At 43.8% G+C, this 19,273-nt stretch overlaps 1 protein-coding gene across 7 annotated transcripts in view; it reads left to right on the top strand.

Annotated features, from left to right (window-relative positions):
- Positions 1-18,854, top strand: part of PKNOX2 (PBX/knotted 1 homeobox 2) — an 80,184-nt gene extending 61,330 nt beyond the window's left edge. For all 7 annotated transcript variants that reach the window (XM_065697195.1, XM_065697196.1, XM_065697194.1 and 4 more), the window contains 8 exons: positions 3,776-3,947; positions 7,075-7,263; positions 12,679-12,811; positions 12,895-12,992; positions 14,879-14,998; positions 15,768-15,844; positions 16,426-16,604; positions 17,529-18,854. In XM_065697195.1, coding sequence (XP_065553267.1) covers positions 3,776-3,947; positions 7,075-7,263; positions 12,679-12,811; positions 12,895-12,992; positions 14,879-14,998; positions 15,768-15,844; positions 16,426-16,604; positions 17,529-17,776 — 1,216 coding nt within the window. In that variant the 3' untranslated portion in view covers positions 17,777-18,854. The remainder of the gene's footprint in view (positions 1-3,775; positions 3,948-7,074; positions 7,264-12,678; positions 12,812-12,894; positions 12,993-14,878; positions 14,999-15,767; positions 15,845-16,425; positions 16,605-17,528) is intronic.
- The last annotated feature ends 419 nt before the right edge of the window (positions 18,855-19,273 follow it).

Here is a 19,273-nt window from a genome sequence, read left to right on the forward strand (position 1 = left end):
ATGCATCCATATGTGTGCTGCAGCAATGGGTGCGGGATGTATGAACCCCTCTGGTCCCCTTTTTTATCCCTTTGGAGATATTAATATAATATTGTAATATAATGTTATCATATAACTGCAATAAGTAACATCATAATTATGTAAATAGTATAATTATATAAGTAATATGTAATTATTAAAGTGATAGATAATTATTTACAGTATTACAATGTATACAGTAATGTATACTATAATTAGGATTAAGATTTAAGGTTAAGGATTAACCCCCCTATTAATGGCCACGGCCACAGGGGCTTATGAATGAAAAACCTCAAAATATTCAGCTCTTACGAGTCTGAAAGGTCTGGAAAGACGGGAATAAACCCACTGGTTTCCCAGGAAAACACAAAGGATTATTGGGAGCATGTCTTAAGGTGTTTTTCTAATGATAGAAATAATCTTCTCAAGGCGAAAGAGGCCATTCAGGAAGAAACACCTTTTCTTTGCACGTCTGCAAGGATTTTTGCACTGTTCATGGGATGATGAAACAAAAAAAAAAACCCTTTGGAGTTTTCCCAGCCTCAATTTGAAGGTCAAAAAATGCTGGAATAATTTGAACCTATTTCCCACCCAAAAAAGTAGGGAAATTTATGTTGGCTGGTGCCACGTGTGGACTTGGTTGCCCAAACCTGGATGCTGATTTTTGGCTATCAACCAAAAGTACCTCCCAGATATATTTTTATCTCTAAAAAACCCAATGAGGCCATGTAAAATCGGAATATTCACTTATACAGCAGTTAATGAGGATTGTGGTTATGGAATTAAGTAGCAAAAGCAGGCAGGAATTCTGTTTTAGCCCTCCCTAAGCCATATCCTGTGCCTAAAATGATGGGTTTTGTTAATTTTCAGTAATTGCACCAAGGCAGAAAGCATCGGTCGATCAACCTGGAGGGAAATCACCAGGAAAATGCAATGGGAAATGTAGAAAGAGCTGGGACAAGTCACCCCACTGGGTGTTATGCTCTAGTGGGAGGTTTATCACCCATAAAAAAAGAGGAAAAAGGGAAAAAAATCAAGCATCCCCCTCCCTGCTTGATGCAGGAGCATCTTGGCAGGGACTGGTCCAGCAGCAGCACTTTTCTGCTGCAGTTTTCCCCATCTGAAGTATTTTCTTGACTTTATGCAACAAGCTAGCACTTCCCAAAGGATTGTGGGCTTCTTCTGTGGAAACCAATGCTTAAACCCCCCCAGCACTGCAAACTGGACTTTTCCAAGTGGGAAAGGGCTGAATTTCTTTTCATTAAGTTTATTTTTTATGTTTTTATGGGAGGAATGGATATATTGGAGCTGGGTAAAATTAAAGCCTGTTGTGATGTGCCCAAGGTGCCACCAGCTTGGGGGCAGAGCCCTGGTGAAGGGGGGAAATGAGGCCATTAGTGGAATTCATTTCGCTTTATTAGCCCATGTCGAATCCTTTTTATTAGTGGCTGCAAACGACCTCTCTCCTGCAGGAAAATGTCAGGGCTGGTTCGGCCCTTTTATTTGGAGGATTCCATGGGAAAACAGAAAAACAAACAAAAAAAATAACCCAACCAAACAAAAAAAAAAACCAACAATAAAAACAAACAAACAAAAAAACCACTAAAAAAAAAGGTGGTTTTTTTTTTTTTTTTTTTGGAAAACCATCTTCATAGGATCACGGAATAGTTTGAGTTGGAAGGGACCTGCAAAGGTCATCCAGTCCAACCCCCAAAAAGGAAAAAGCACATTTTTTTCAGCAAAAGCAGATTTTTCCGCCCCGAAACTGTGCCAGAGGGGTGATTTTTCACCTCCGGAGCCCCCAAGGTGGGGGAAATCATCCTGGATATCTATTTTTCCTCGCAAATTTCACAGCAAGGGTGGGCTCCAACTCTTCATTTCCATGCCAGAATCTCTGCCTGCAAAGCCCCATGGTGTACCTTCCTTTCCCCTCTCTTCCCTTTATTCCTTTCTCATAATTTCTTTTCCTTTCACTTCCTTCCTTCCTTTCTCTTCTTTTCTTTTATTTCTTTTTCTTTCCTTTTTATTTTATTTCCTACTGAAACCCAAACCATCTTCCCTTCAGCCACATGCCTCTTCCTCCTCCCTGCCAACATTCCAAGACATTCCTGGCAGTCCATAGCAGCACTGCCCCAATACTGAAGCATGCAGGGTGATGCCAGCAACAGTCTTCATCCCCCCTTGATCAATGCAACCCCTCAAAGCAAAGGGACTAAAAATTGCTCTGGGGCTGCAATCACTCCCCTATTAAAACCCCATCCTTGGGGTAATTCCAAGCCTTTGCTCCTAATTGGCTCTGGAAATGGCAGTGGGCACCTGCCACTGAGCCGCCAGTTCCTAAGTCCCAATAATTCCTCCCGCCGCCTGGAATTTGCCTTTCATATCCCTCGGCTGAGCCCCGGCAGGGCTGCCCAAAGTATGAAATTATTTCCTCCCCTCCCGTTCTCTGCTCCAGCCTCGGCAAACCTGGCATTAAACCGGGATCAGGACAGATTAAACTATAATATGCTGCGGTATTAGTGGCTGCAAATGAAGACTTAGCCAAGGGGTTTAACCCCTTCGCCTGACTCAGGCTCCGAAAAGACCAGTGGAAAGTGATCATCTTTTGGAGCTTCTTTGGGAGATAAAACAGTGGAGAAATTCCCATTGCTCTGGGATAAATGGGGAAGAACATCCCTGGAGAAGTGTTTTGTATTTCTCCCCTGAAATACTCCATAAATAATGTTTTGTTTTGTTTTATTTTATTTTATTTTATTTTATTTTATTTTATTTTATTTTATTTTATTTTATTTTATTTTATTTTATTTTATTTTATTTTATTTTATTTTATTTTATTTTATTTTATTTTATTTTATTTTATTTTATTTTATTTTATTTTATTTTTTCTATAATTTTGCACAGCTGAAGAGGCTTATTGAGGGTTGCTCCAGCCCCTGATCATCCTTGTGGCCTCCTCTGGACTTGCTTCAATAGCTCCATGTCCTTCTGATGTTGAGGACACCAGAAGTGCACACAGTGCTGCAAGTGGGGTAGAGTCACCTCCTTCGACCTGCTGGTCAGGAGGCAATTCTGCATCCATTTAGCATCATCATTAGAGCAAATGGTGGATTTTCAAGGACTGTTTTCTAATAATTAGATCAAATTGTGCATTTGCAAGGAGAATTGCAAATCTTTGTTTTCTAGCAGTCATCTTGTGGTAAGAGAGAAGTGGGATTTGGCCAATCTTCATGGAGGGACATGCATGTTCTCGACAGAGATACAATGAGACCTCTTGGTGGAGAAACAACCCATAGGAGGATCAGTTCACAGGATGCTGTGGGCATGTAGAAATACCAACTCATCCCCATCCAGCATCTCCAACCATTTTGGGGTAAAATATCACATCAATGATCAAGTGCTGGTGTTGATACCCAAAAATTCAAAGCCACCAGGACAGCAGATGGCTCCAAAACAACCATCCCGAAGCCAAACCATTTTGCCCATGGCAAACCATTTTGGAAATGCCAGCTTTGGTGCAATGAAGGAAAACACCAAGATGTAAGAGAGGTCATTGCCTGGTGGAGAAGATGGTGAATTTTGCAATATTTAAACTTTGTATTGCTGTTGGAAAAGGTCAAGACGGAGAAATTCCTGCATTGGTTTGGAAGTGAGGTTTGAACCACCAGGCTTTTGGAGGAGGGAATGGATGTGTGGGGTAAAAATGGACATGGGACCTAAACCAGTTTGCATTATGGGGGTTCTCCTTTGTCCTCTGCAGGCATCCACTGTTCCCACTGCTGACTCTGCTCTTTGAGAAGTGTGAGCAGGCGACGCAGGGCTCCGAGTGCATCACCTCGGCCAGCTTCGACGTCGACATCGAGAACTTCGTCCACCAGCAGGAGCAGGAGCACAAGCCCTTCTTCAGTGATGATCCTGAGCTGGACAACCTGGTAGAGGCAGCTGGGGGTTGGCAGATGGTTTTGGGGGGTCAGGGAGAAGGTAGGGGTGAAGATGAAGATCTGCCACCTTGGGCAGTGTCTTTGGGCTCCATTTGCAGTGTTGGTGATCTTGTAATGTTCTCTATAGACCATGTGAGACCTTCTCCAGGACCTTCTCTGAGAAGTTTTCCGTAAGATGCCCTATGAGAACAAACTCCTGCTGCCCTGTGGCTTGTTTTCTCACACAAATACCATGTGCTCGGTGTGTTTTCTGGAAACAGCCAAGATAGACGGCTGGTTTGTGTCTCAAAATCTGCACTCTCTGCATCGTGTTCTTGTCTGGGACCATCTTGATTCAAGTGTAATGGACAGCTCTTGTCCTAGAAACAAAGCAAAATAACAGCTTTATCCGAAAAGGGTGATGCATATCAATGGTTTGGGACACTTTGGACTGGTTTTGGTGGCTTCGCTGTCATAGCAGCACAAATTTCATGCTGTGCCAATTGCTGCTGGAAAGTGCCTCAGAAGACTGCTTGGAATGCAGCTTTTCTCCTGCATAGACCTCAGGAAACATCCCCAAATGCCATTATTTTATCCAAGAAGCCTCCTAATGTGGTCTCCAGGGCAAGCGTGTGGGTAGACAGGTCCATGGCACCATGGTGGTGTACCCAGCAAGAACATGTTTAAGGTCAAAAGAGGTGACCAGTTCTGATGATGCAAAGAGCAGAACACCTTCCCTGGGGGTTTGTGTGTCCCCTGGGCCATTTTTCAGAGGGATTTCCATCCCAGAAAAGGAGCAAAATCAGGCAATTCCCACACGGCTTTTTCTACCTATTACAGATATCAACGGTGTGATGTTCTGGATGGTCTGTGAATGACTTGTCATGAAGGGGGAAAAAACAAACAATACTCATCCAAGTGCAAAACCTACCTGCCTCTTTCCTAAAAAGACCAAGAAATGGCTTCAAGATGGATTTAAATCCCTCATGGTTTGTGCTTGATTTCAGTTGTAGAAGAGAGTTTTGTGACATCCCTAAATCAAGAGTGGCTTAGCAGCCTATGGAAAGCCCTCCAAAAATATTCCAGGCCATGCAAAGCCCAGTTTGTACATTACTAAACCCATTTCATAATGTCTTACAGCCAAAAACAGAAGTTGCTCTGGGACAAGCAACCAAAAAAAGAGAATTTTTGACTTATGTCACTTTGGCAGTGAACATGCATCAAATGATAAGGTGCACAAAAAAGCCCCTTCAAATTACATCAAAATGGGTGGAATGATCTAGGAAGAGGAAAGAGATGGGGCCAGCTGAATCAGAAAAAGCCCCAAATCCAAACATTTTTGTGAGAAAAATCTGTTACTACACATAACATCTCCAGCAAATGGTCAGTGCAGGAGATGTGGCCACAGAGGTTGTTTTCACTGGGTTTTTTGGTGGTTTCTTAAAAAGACCCCGCAACAGTTATGTTTTTTTGGAGCAACTCTTGCTGCCGAGGTGAAATTGGGTCATTGGCAGTTGCACCGATCCCATGTGTGACTGTGCAGCACTGGATATATTCGTATATTTTCCCTATTTCCAGGACATATTTGTATGTATATATTCTATCCAATGCCCAGAATGTCTCCAGAAGCCATTCAGATCACTTGGTGTGGTTGGTCTCCATCAAGACAGAGGAGACGGTTAATGTGATGCTGAAAAGGACCTTTCCTATTGGTGTGAAGCGCAAACTGGAGGGAATTTTGGGTGAAATACTCAAGACTCAACATTTCAATCTGCTTCTGAGCTGACACTTTTTCCCTGTTTGCATTGTTTTTGCAGTTTTTTTGGTTATTTTGGGGGTGTTTTTTTCTTCTAATGCCACTGATTCCCCGGAAATCGGCGATGGCAAAGCAGGGATGAAAAGGCCAGCGGCATTAAGCTATCATTAGAATAAGAGTCATGTATTCCTCACCGCCGAGATGCACATAATTAGAAATTAGAAAAAGGTCAGATCTCACCATTATCAACTCAATCAACTGCCGAGTGCCACACAGTCAATTAATTCAGCATCTGTATTTTTTACAACCCCGCGCACGTACGCCGTCGGACTGTAACTCTTTATCCGGACAGATATACGACGCAGCGGAGCAGGGACATAAAATGAGACCCTAAGCAAATGAGCTGAGATAATTGAGAGATTTATTTTTTATACATATATGTGTCAGGTCTTCTTGCCTTTGCCCTTGAATATTGACTTTCATGGCCATTGAGCCCTGGGAGGATGCGGAGACTTGGGCCATGACGCCTCCACCTTGTGCTTTGCCGGCACCAACTGCAGAGGAGATAAAAAAAGCAAGAAAAAGACCCCCAAAAAGAGGATTTTTCCAACTACAACCCATCATCCCTGATGTTCCCTCACTAAAATTTTGCTTTCTCTGTCATGGAGCCACCACCCAGGTTTGGCACTGGATTTTTTGGGATGTTTCCCACCCATGGTGACTCGCAGTTTGTAAAGATGACCACTAAAATTTGCAAGTTAAAAACACCCTTTGAAATGCAAAGACGCTTTGTTCCATAAAACCGCATTTATTGCCCCGGAGTGAATAGCTGAAATTTTATATATTATGCAAGATTTCAAACAGTGGCTGTAAAACTTAAGGTTTCAGCTCAGCAAGAGGAATGTTTTATGTGTAAATTTTTTAACGTTTATGGGGTACGTTTTAATGAGGCCCAGGCTTTGCACCAGCAGCAGCTTACGGTGGAGTTGCAGCCCTATAATCTTGTTAGAAGAAGTGGCCTCCAGAGAATAACCAAATGCTTTTCAACATCCTTGGATGTCGGACTTTTTTTGGGCATGGGGAGCAATTCCCATGAAAGCAATGATAAATTTTGTGAATTTTTTCCTCTAGGGATATCAGAGGTGGAATTGATGGGAAGGGAAAAAGGAATGCAGAGGTGATGAAGGATGGGCTCCGGGAGGGGGTTTTGGCACGAATATTGATTTTTTGGCTCTTTTTTTGGTGTGTTTAAAAATAAAATATGTAATTCTACCAGTGGATTGGTTCCAGCTTAGATTTCAAGTGAGAATATTGATTAGTTTTTTTCCCTATTCTTCAAGGTAAAAAACGATTTTAACTTTGCCGTTGTGTGCCCTCGTGTAGATGGTGAAGGCCATTCAGGTCCTGCGCATCCACCTCCTGGAGCTGGAGAAGGTCAATGAGTTGTGCAAGGACTTCTGCAACCGCTACATCACCTGCCTCAAAACCAAGATGCACAGTGACAACCTACTCAGGAATGACCTGGGGGGGCCCTACTCCCCCAACCCCTCCTCCCTCAGCCTCCACCCCCAGGTAACACCTTAAATATCGCCTGTAATCATCATCACTGCACGCTGACAAATGGGCGAGTTGGGTCAGTGAGACTTGAGGGTTGCTCTACAACTGTTGTAGCCTCCTGGAAATTCATTAAAACCCATCCTCAGTTGACAGAAACAATGGAAAAAAGCCCCATGTCTTGCTCATATCGTACAATAAATGATGCTGTGGAGATCTTTGTGTCATTGCAAAAGAAAGAGATGAGGACTTTTCCTAACCTTATGTTGCAGCAATGAAATGTGCGTGGAGGGAGGAATTGCAGAAGCCATGCAAAGCACACAGGAAAATGGACCATAAATTAGCATTTTTCATGAAAAATTACTATTTGTTGGGAGGAGGGACAGAAGCACCGTGATCTTCCCCACTACTTTCCTGTCCCACATCCTCATCAAGAAATTTCAAGGCACCTCAACAGATTTTTGGGTCTCTTTTGGGCTTTGCTGCTCCTTATTTTGCCCCGGCATGTCTTGCAGTTTTCCCACAGCATGGTCAATTTTCCCACCTTGACTGGTTTTTTTGGCATAATTTGGGGTTTAGCTGGGAGAAGGAAACATTTGGTGCCTCAAGCGCAGTGGGAGAGTACAAGCAGATGCCTAGGAATTGCAGAAATATCAGCTGAAGTGTCCAAACCAAGCTACGCCTTGGTGCTTTTTCGGTCAAAATAAGGAATCGTTGCTTAATATTTGGATAAAAACCTGTTTCCTGTAGGTTGGGGTTTTCATGTGCATTCGCAGTGCAGGGAATAAATGTTGGCTCATTGCATCCCAAATACTTCCCTGATGCAATATTGTGTATCCCTTGTGGATTTCTCTCAGACCCTCAGTTTTTTTAAGGAGGGAATGAAATCTGGGCTTGCACAATCCCACCAGAGATAAATGCAGCGACAGAAAATAGCCCAGGCGGCTCTTGAGGTTCTCCCCAAGAATGAGGTAGTGATGCTGGTTTTTTAGGGCTTTTCTGGGCGTTTTTATGGTGGTGGAAATGAAAAAGCAGAAGTTGTTTTTAACATCAGGGCTCCGAGTACTGCAGTTTGAAGCTTCCAATATGACGTTTGCATCCCAGAATGGGGAAGGAGAAGACCTCCAAAAAGTTTCATTTCTTATTTGGGTTTCCTGAAAGCACCAAACCACTTAATCATTGATCTACTCCCCCCCCCTCCCCCATCCTGTCTGTATTTTCTAATAATCTCTAGAAATGGACTTATTATCCCTTTGCCGCTTTATGGGAGCATTCCTTATGATCAAAATTAGCAAGACACTTGCATAAAAGAGAACAATAATTGCTCAACGAGCATCTCGCTTGTAATTTATTAGTTTCTATTATTGTGCATTGCCATGGCAACGGCTCGCATCCCGGGTGATGAGAGAGATGTTAGATAGGAGCCGACGAAGCTCCCGGTCCCAGCAAATGGAGATGCACGGTTTTTATCAGTAATTTTCATGGAAATAATAAGTGAGGGAGTTAATGAGATGGAAAAGCCGTCCTGTGGCTATTGTGATTCCCCCCCCCCCCATCTTTTTTCTTTCTAATTTTTAAAGTGTTGATCTAATTAGAATGCATCGGTCAGGAAAAGTAATGAGGATTTAGTGCCTCACAAAGAGGTGGGGATCCTATCAGAAAATTAGCACAAGTCTTTGGAAAATAAGAAGGCCAACAGAGAGGTGCCAAGAGCCTCTGATTCCTACAAACCCAGAGGTGCCGAATGTTTCCCTTCTGGGCAAGACTTGAAAGTTGGAGAAATTCAAGTGAGGATTTGGAAGCAGTTGTTAAATAAATGGGAATGCACCCAGGAAAGACCCAACTGGAGAGGAAACACTTGCTCAGTGATGAAGGGGTTTTCAGCAGGCAATGGGAGCTGAAATACTTTGATAGAGCAGAAGTAGCCACCATCTCATCTGCTCATTGGATGAGGACATAAGAAGGACACGGAGTTGTTGGAGCAAGACCAGAAGAGGCCATGAGGATGATCAGGGGCTGCAGCACCTCCTGTATGAAGACAGGCTGAGAAAATTAGGGCTGTTCAGCTGCACTAACCAATGACAAGTGCCTGAGTGCTTCAGCTCATTGAGTATCCTTGAGTTTGCATGGAAAAGGATAAAAACCAAAAAGCTGGAAATACTCAATAACCATCAGTTGAGTTTTAAGGGCTGGAGATGCTCCAGAGAGCTGAAGAATCATGCGACCAGTGGTTAAAAAATGGCAAGTGAGATGATTTTGCTAATGATTGTCCCATTCAGCTCATGCTAAGAGCAGGTAAAACAGCTAACAGGCAACTAATTTAGAGATTTAAAGAAAATAAATCTGAAAAATGTAAATATAATTTGTATCAATGGCTGAGGTCTCTCAGAAAAAAGGTTTTCTCAGGGCGTCAATCCTTTTGCGAAGAGAGTCACCAGGTTGGTCATGGAAGCGAAACATTTCCATTTTTTGCAGTGTTTTACCAATGGACACCCTCCTTTAAAAATTCTGGATGTAAAATAGCAAGGATGTCAACTAAAACTGGGAAAACAATGTCTGGAGCTGTCAAAATGCCATTGCAGGAGAATCGCGGTTGGATTTCCCTGGTGTATCCCAACAGGATGGTCCTTGGTTTGGTGGTGTTTGTGCTTTCTAAGATGGAAAATGCAAGAATTTCTGGAAAATGCAAGGATTTCTGGAAATGCAAGAAAGCCTGGTGGGGTTGGAAAGATGATGGAGCACTCAACTGGGTGTTTCAACTGTTGCTGAAATCTTCTGTTGCCCAGTCTAGAGAGGATTCTTGGTGTCGGCCAAGTTTGGGTGAAACATTAGGGTTTTTCCTTTGTTATGATCCTTCCCCGAACCTTCGTTACTTTATAGACAATTTTCTATCCTATTTTATCCATTGATTTTGGGCTTTGGTTTCTTTTGTGGAGGAGTTTCAGACTGACTGGGCTGAACCCAGGACACTGGCCTGCAGGTCCACCAAGCAGTTCCCCTTCTTCCATTTTTCTTGGTTGTTTTTCACTGGGCTTCATGTGAAAACCTTGAGTCCTCATCAAACCAAACCCTTTTTAACCCACTGCCTTCATTTAATGAATAGTTTTTGAGGTTTTCAGATAGGGATGGGAGAGTGGAGGTGCCTGTGGAGAGGAAAAAAACCAATTTAACCTAAAGCTTAAAGTAAATCAGTTTGACTTTTCTTCAGCATCCGAGTGGTCTTCACTGCTCTCCAGTTGACTTCACCTGCAAGAAAAAGAACCTCTTCATAGCCAATCAAATTGGGAACCAGAGCACTGCCAGGGATGTTTAAATTGGGTTAAATCTTGCATTTTTCAGCTCTTGTTTCAAGTGAGAATTGCAGCAGATTGGCAGTGGTTTAATGGTCATATTCAGGACAGCATTTCTTCTCAGATTCCTTCTCCATCTTTTTCTTCATTAAAGTGACTTTTAGTTGGGAGAAATAGAGCTGTGGAAGGTCAGTGCTGAGATGTGGATCTGCAGAGACACCTAGAGATGCTTTTTTTATACTCAAGTTTCAACTTCTTATGAGTCCTAAAATATAAAATACTTTCCACTGCAGCAAAATCACAAGTTAATATCATTTGGCTGGCATTTGCTATCCAGGCAATTAGTACGCAAAATATAGTTTTTAAATCTTCTTGGAGATATCTATATTTATTTTAAGACAGAGCCTCCACTTCCATTGGGTACCCTTGGTTTCACATTGGCATTGCAGTTGCACCATGAATTCCTTTTTTGGACATGACCAAGCTAGTGTTTTGGGGAAGTTTTGCTCTATAACACCAAAAAAACCCCAATTTTTGTCATACAATGCTGTTAGAAATGGCTTTGACCACTGCGTCTGGAAAGAGCAGGTTCTTGTTCGCATTTTTTTGATATCCTGCATTGTTTCTTCTCAGTGCATTTAGAATCATGAAGTCAACCAGGTTGGAAAAGACCTTCAAGATCATCAAGTCCAACCATTACCCCAGCACTGCCAAGGCCACCACTAAACCATGTCACTAAGGGCCTTGTCTACACGGTGTGTGAACACTTGCAGGGGCAGTGATCCCACCACTTCCCTGGGCGGCCTGTTCCAATGCCTGAGCACCCTTTGGGGAAGGAATTGTTCCTAATCTCCAGTCTAAAATGTTCTGGATACCCTTCATTTGGAGGAATCATGGAAAAACAGAGCAGGAGAGGAAAGCCAAACCAAAACCAATTTTTCCCCAGAAAGGTTAGAGATGGGAAAGGGATATTAAAAAAAAAAAAGAAGGCATAAGTATTTTATGTTTTTTGCATTTTTAAAATTAATTTAGTGATGGAAAGGAATGTGTGGGAGGCAAAGCAGAAATTCACAGCAATTGCAGCGAAATCTCCACATAAGTAACATTGGGATCATCAATGGAGAGGACAAAAATACCATGTGGCAGAGGTGTCAGATGCAATGGTTTGGGCACAGCATCAAGGGAGGGGAAAATGCAGGAAGGGGTTTTAATGGCAAAAGTCTTGAATATGAAGAAATGTCTCGAAGGGAAATTGGATAAAAAAGTGAGAAAAAACCCTTTTACTGGCATTTTACTCAACAGTTGAGGGCCACCTGGACACCAGGGAGGTGATGCAGAATGGGAAAATGGGTAGAAAAAGGAAAGACAGTATTTTTATTGCAAGAAATGAGTGCAGTTTTCACTCCAGCTGGGTGAATTAGAGATAAATGGTTATCTTGGGCTTATTTTGAAATGATAATTTCATAAATCTGATTTGCTAATTCCTGCCCATCTGGGAGGTTGTGGTACATCACCCTGTATTCTCGCCATATTCAATTGCAGCACCCTTCCCAAAATGTTGCATCCAGTACTCAAATAATCATTCCATTTGGTCTCTTTCCAATTGCGGCTTGAATGCAAGAGCTGCTCCAGAGCTGGGGCTGGAAATGAGGTTACAGCTTTTGGCTTTAAAAATGCACTTTTTTTTTGCAAAAAGTTAGTTTAAAGCTGCAAGGAATGATATCAGAGGGGGTTATGTTGTTATTAATGTTATTATTTTACTATTATTCAAGCAAGCTGAAACAATGGTGCTTGCCCTGGCTTTTAGACATTGCTTCATTAGACAGTTCCAGTGAAAACATCTCAAAACTATATAGAAAGAAGAAGCCTGAAGAAATTCCTTCTTGTCTATCATGCTCCTTTTTCCTAATGGGAATGCATAAAGAAGACAAGTTTGGGGAAGTCACTTACGCGAAGTGTAAATCCTCATTTTTCATCTTCTTTTGCAGTTGCAGCAAAGTGAAGAACTCCTTTTCGTGCCGTTTTGCCTGTTGAAGTACTCAAAGCAACAGGACGAATTTCTTGGGGGGGATGGGGCAGGTATATTAACCCTCTGCATGGCTTTGTGAGTTAAAATCAATGTTTTTAATGGTTTTTCCCTCAGGAGATGTTGCAGAGCTCACCCGCAGCACTGCCACCCGCATCCAACCCTCCGCCGGGCATCGTGGTGCCAGCAGCCACACTCCCACCAGGCAACTTGGCCATGAGCACTGGCAGCAGCTCGCCGGCTGTGCCAGGTAGGGACCACACAGGAGTCTGGTGGGGGCAAAGGGGAGAAATTTGGGGGTTTTGGGACCCCCACGAGCCTTTTTGTCCCTAGGTGGAGCCTTGTACCAGCCTGTGACGATGGTGACGTCACAGGGCCAGGTCCTTGCCCAAGCCATCGCCCCTGGTGCCCTGCAGCTCCCCAACGCCCAGGTAAGACCTTCCCACCTCACATTCCCACTTTACACAGCATTTTGCATGGCTGCAGCAAGCCAAAAACCCATTTCTCAAGGAATTAAACTCGTGGGAGTATCCTGAATTTTTAATTAGCAGGGAGCATTGATTAAACCCAGGTACCTTGGGGGTACCTGAGGAACTAGAGAAAGACCTAACAAATTACAGCAATGTTTATATTTCTATGTTATATAGTATATTATATTCTATACACTATACACTGCATACTATATAATGTAGTATGACGTATCGCATATGATATATGACATATGGTATATGATCTATGAGATATCATATCTCATGCATCATATATAAGATGATAAATGATATATGACATATGACAGATATGTGTGATAGATATTATATCTATGATATATAAAATATGTGATCTATGATATCTGATATATGATATATCTGATAGGATATGATATGGAATCATAGAGTAGTTGGGGTTGGAAAGGACCTGATCATCTAGTTCCAACCTGTCTGCCATGGGCAGGGACACCATACACTAAACCATGTCACCCTCTCTAAACCATTGCTATTGCGTTATGGATCTGAGATTGCCTGTCCAGTGCAGCAGTTGCAGCACTCATGGGAAAGAGTCATTTTTTTTCCTTGCTTTATGGATTTTGGCGTATTGTTTTAGCCATTTGCTCTGGTTTTACTCCTTTTTTCTGTCATTGCAATGAATTACATGGGGTTTGTCTGTGGATGCATCTTGCAATAAGGTGACAATTTAGTGTAGAAAAGGATTTATAAGGACAGCTTGCTATCTCTGTTGGCTGCGTTGCACATGAACTCTTCCAAACCCGCATTTCCTAGGAATTTGGGCAAGAAACCATAATTTTCTGCTACTCTGCTTCACAGAGCAGGTCAGCAAAAATTCCCCCGTGCATGTTGGGAATGGGTGGCACCTCGCTGGCACGTTTTATTGCCTGGGCACTGCTTCTTAAAATTTCTTCCTTGAATACCTTTCCATTGAGGGCTTAAATCTTGCAGCAAAACCCTCCATGGTGGGAAAAACATGTGCACAGGGAATATTGGGGCAGGGAGGAAGCCCCAGACAAGCACCTCTGGATGCTCTTCCTGCGCCACCGGCATGATTTATTCAGCTGGAACCCATGGGAATTGCAGGGACCTGCTGGCCTGATGTTTAATTCATCCAGCAGAAAGGGTTTGATGAAGAGCTGGGGAAAATAAAGAGTAAAAATCTCTTTTTAACTCAAGCACTGAGATTTCGGTTCGGTTCCTGCGTCCTCATTAAAACTTCTCGTGCGGCAAGATGCTGATTTTTTATTTTTCTGGGGGAAAAAAGGCAAGTTTTCCTGCAATGGATATGTTTCCCCTCATGGTGGGAATCAGTCGGATGAGGAATGCAGGCTTGGAAGGTGTTAACAAGCAGCAGGGTTTTGACCTCAGGTTCAGAAAGCCGTCTTCTTGGTTGTTGGAGCAAGCTGCTCTAGTGGAAGGTGTCCCTGCCTGTGGCAGGGGGTTGGACCTGGATGAGCTTTAAGGTCTCTTCCAACCCAAACCATTCCATGATTCTATTTTATAAGGTGAAAGTGTTTTTCCTCTTTAATTGGATATCAAAACCATCGTGGGTTTGGCACCACAGTCCCCATCTCTGCTGGTGCCACCACAGGGAGAAAAATCCCATTTCCCTTTGCAAAGCATAGGTAAAAGCAGTGGAGATATTGAATAGAGATCCTGGGGGAAAATGTGGATTTAATGCAAAGTTTTTTGGGAAAAAAACAGAGTTTGGATGCTCCCTGCAAGTGCCTATTTTTTCCACTCCTTTTTTGAGTTGGCTTTGCTTGTGTTTTGGGGTGTCTGTGTTTTCAGCCAGTGCTCTCCCCTGGCAGGTGAACCTCGATCTTACCTCCCTCCTCGATGGTGAGGACAAGAAGTCCAAGAACAAGCGGGGCGTCCTGCCCAAACATGCCACCAACATCATGCGCTCATGGCTCTTCCAGCATCTCATGGTGAGCACCTCAACTGCCAAATCTCTGTGCAAGCTGGGGAAAATAAAAAGGTGGAAAACCCCAAAATGAGCAAATCCAGGGGGTGAGTTTGTATTTGGAGGCACTAAGTGGCTTTGCTTTTGTTTTGGGAGTATTTGGAGCATGATGTTTTTCACTGCAGGTGGTAACAATATGCCCTTAATGCAAGAATAAGCAAACAAAAGGGGCCTTCCATGACTTTTTGCATTGTTTTACAATTAACATCTGCCAAATACCTTTTCTAGCAAGCTGGAGTGTGAAAGCTGTCCCACAGGTAGGGTTGTGATCAGCAGTCACCTGACACGCAGAATTGCAAGCCTATCCCATTCTGGGGGGATGCAAATGTAGGTAGATGGAAGGAACTCAGAGGATGCAACCAAGGACATTGCTGTCCCATCAGCAGGGCTGGAAGAAGGGTGAAAAGCATAACCCTAACCCTTTTTCCTGCATAATTTGGCCAAAACCCACTCAGAATCTGATTGCAAAGAGCTTCACGATGGTCTCCAGGAAGGTGGGAGACTCCCAAGGTAGGCAGCAACACAGAAAATAACAACTCCAAGCAACTTGGGGAACAACATGACCCAGGAAATCATAGAGCTGCAAATGGATGGGACTTTCCAGCCTGGTTTTTTAAATGGGAAATGTTGGATTTATTGCATTCAGGACAAGAACATCGCTGTGTTGGGCCCACTTAAGGTTGCCAGTTTGCATACAGGGATGTCACTTTGCTGCCCATATCTTTTTTTTCTAGCACCCCTACCCCACAGAGGACGAGAAGAGGCAAATTGCTGCCCAAACCAACCTGACCCTCTTGCAAGTCAACAACTGGTGAGTGCATCAGAGGCCCATGCAGTCATCTTGCTGCCTTTAGAAATGTTTTTCATGCTGTTTTGGTGCTATATAGTGATTTTCTGGGGGTAACTTGGGTAATCAGGGACCATTTCTAGGAGTTGGGCTGGGGTGTGTTTAATTGGAGGCGTTTCATTTGCGATGTTTTAGTGCCCTCTGCTGGCAAAGCCCATGTGTAGCAGCCTTCAACTCAGCTGGAGAAATTAATGCAGTGGTGCAACACGGAACGGTCTGGGTTGGATGGGACCTTCAAAGCTCATCGAGTTCCAGCCCCTGCCACAGGCAGCGACCCCTTACACTGGAGCAGCTTGCTCCAAGCCCCTGTGTGCAACCTGGCCTTGAGCACTGCCAGGGATGGGGCAGCCACAGCTTCTCTGGGCACCCTGTGCCAGTGTCCCACCACTCTCATCATGAAACTACCACAGACAGATAAAATAGGGTAACCCCCCCAGCTTTTTTGTTTTATATTGTGGTTCATTGAATTGTTATAAAGTCTGTTGTCCTAACTCAGAATTGGTGTAACATTACTCCAATGTAATGTCTCTCTTTTCCCCGGAAAGGTTCATCAATGCCCGGCGGCGCATCCTGCAGCCAATGCTTGATGCCAGCAACCCAGACCCTGCCCCCAAAGCAAAGAAAATCAAATCTCAGCATCGGCCCACCCAGCGGTTCTGGCCCAACTCCATCGCTGCTGGGGTCCTGCAGCAGCAGAGTGGCAATGCGGGGACAAATCCTGATGGTAAGGACAAGCCCTTATGGCCCCTGCTCTTCCTGGATGGGGTGGCCATGCATTCAATTATGGCCTTAATTGGGAATTAAGGATTTCTAGAGCCATTTTTTATCCCCTGTGGGGAAAAATATGTTGAAGAAGTGATGAAGGCAAGAAGATCCCTCCAGCTGGCTGTCACAAGGGCACTAGAAATGGGGCATTGCCATCCCCTTAGCATAGGAACACTCCTCAGGGATCAGCCCCTGTGGGATACACTTGGGATACCTCCTGAGGGGAGAAGGTGAAGGGGAAGATGGGGAGAGGAGAAGAGACAAAATGGGAAAAAGGGTTATAAGATGGCAATGAGAAAACAGATGAGACAAGATAGGAAGGAAGAAGATGAAAGGAAGGTGAACAGAGAGCAGATAATGAAACTGAAGAGTAGAGAAGATGGAGATAAGAAGACAGATGAGACAAGACAGGAAGACAGAAGATGGAGGAAAGATGAAGAACAGGTGATGAAGATGAAGAGGAGCAGAGAAGATGGCGATGAGAAGACAGATGAGACAAGAAGGGAGGAGAAAAGATAAACAGAGAACAGATGATGAAGATGGAGTAGAGAAGATGAAGAGAGCATAAATGAGTATGGACCAGACAAGATGAAAACAGAGAAGATGAAGAGAAGGCATGGTGGAAACGGAGAGAAGACAAAGATCTGCCCAACCAGTTTGGGCATCTACTTGCTCAAAAATGATCGTTTCTTGTTATTTAATGAAGATACATTAAAAACATTAAGGGCTGGACCTTGGGCAGTGACTGGGACATGTGAGACACCCTACAGGGTGCTCTGTCTAGATACAGCTTTCAGCTTGGCTTGTTCTTGGTTCTTGCACTTTGTTGTCATTTTTATCTTACTTGGGGAGCCCTCATTTCTATGTATTTATGTGATTTCAGGCTCGCTCAGCATGGACAACCTGCAACCCCTCTCATCAGCGACAGCCACCATGGCCATGCAGCAGGCCATGCTGGCAGCCCATGATGACTCCCTTGATGGCACCGAGGAAGAAGAGGAGGATGAGGAGGATGAGGATGAGATGGAGGAAGAGGAAGAAGAAGAGGAAGAGCTGGAAGAAGAGCCTGGTGGCCTCCCGGCAGCACCCGGCGCTGACCTCGGCTTGGACCACAGTGACTCCTTGGAATAGCTCCTCCTGCACCATCCCCACATCATTGACAGCACCAGAAACAAAATTCCCCCAGAAATGCCAAAAAAAACCAACCCCTGGCAAGAACAAAAAATTGGTGAGAAAAAAGCAAATTGGAGGCACTGGTGGCTGCCCTGGCTGCCCACAGGAGCACAGGGACCAGCACATCAGCGTGTGGATGTGAAGGACACATGTTTACAAGGCACATATTGTGGCCGGATTTATTTTTCTTTTTCAGGCTTTTTTCTTATTTTTCCCTTTTCCCCTTCATTTTTGGTAAGAAAAAGCATTTTTAGGGGATGCTGTTTTCCCCACGCGATGCTCCAGTGCTGTTGGGCAACAGTGGGCTTTCACCATGGGCCACTGCGTCCATCACTTGGATTCCTTGGTGCAAAAACCCCAAATCCCAATAAACAAACCCAGGACTGATGCTTTTTGGGATTTTCCCCCAAAAAGAGGATTCACAGGCGTAAGTATCAGCACATGGGGAGAAAGAAACAGTGAGTGCAAGTTGCTTCAGGTTGGATCTGAGGAGGGTTTTGGTGCTCTTGACCCACCAGATTGCCCAGATCTCCTTGTTTTATCCCCAGTGCTGTGGCCGTTTGGTGACTCTGGACACAACTTTCTGGAAAAGGGAGGATATTCCCCCAAATCCTTTTATTTATGTGCTAAAACACCCGTTGAATCTGGAGAAGAACCACCCCATTCTCATCCTGAAGGGCTGAGACTGGATGCAGAGTTGGGGCAAAGGCCGCCGGGAATGAGACTTTCCCACTGGCACCGAGGCAGGAAAAAATGGGTTTAGAACACACAGATTTTCACCCAGAATTGAATGGTGACCCCCGAGAGTCACCAAAATGGAAGGAAACTCAATAATGTTGCTGAGAGATGGTTTCTCCCTGACGTTGTCCACCCATGTGGGAAAATGGTGGAGTTTTAGCCCAAACAAGCCACAGGAGAGGGTGGCTCGGCAAAAAAAAAAAAAATCAATGTATTTTGGGTTTCTGTAATTTCATAAAGGATTCATTGTAATTTAGTATTAATTCATGGCCATTTATTATAAAGTGCTACGAGATGAGGTTTTGCAGCTGTATTTTGTTGGCAGCTTCCTCCTGTGACTGGAAAAGCCCCAAAAGACCCCTCAAATAAGTGGAACAGCCCCAAAATGAGCGATGCTCACCCTGAAATGAATATTATTGTTCAAATAGGAGGGCTTCTCCCCCAAAATGAATGATGCTTATCTCAAAATGAGTAATTCTGACCCTAAAATGAGTGATGCTTATCCCAAAATGATTTATGTCCAAAAATGAGGCATTCTCCCCCCAAATGAGTGATGCTTATTTCAGAATGTTACATTTTCCAAAGTGAGTTCCCCACGTTTCCCCCCAATGAGCAATTCTCACCCCAAATGAGCAATAGTCCCCCAATGTAAGTGATTTCCCCCCAGAATACCTGAATTTGTCCCCAAAATAGATTACGCTCTCCAAAAATGAGCAA

The sequence above is a fragment of the Lathamus discolor genome, chromosome 17 (assembly GCF_037157495.1).
Source record: "Lathamus discolor isolate bLatDis1 chromosome 17, bLatDis1.hap1, whole genome shotgun sequence".
Lineage (NCBI taxonomy): Eukaryota > Metazoa > Chordata > Aves > Psittaciformes > Psittacidae > Lathamus > Lathamus discolor.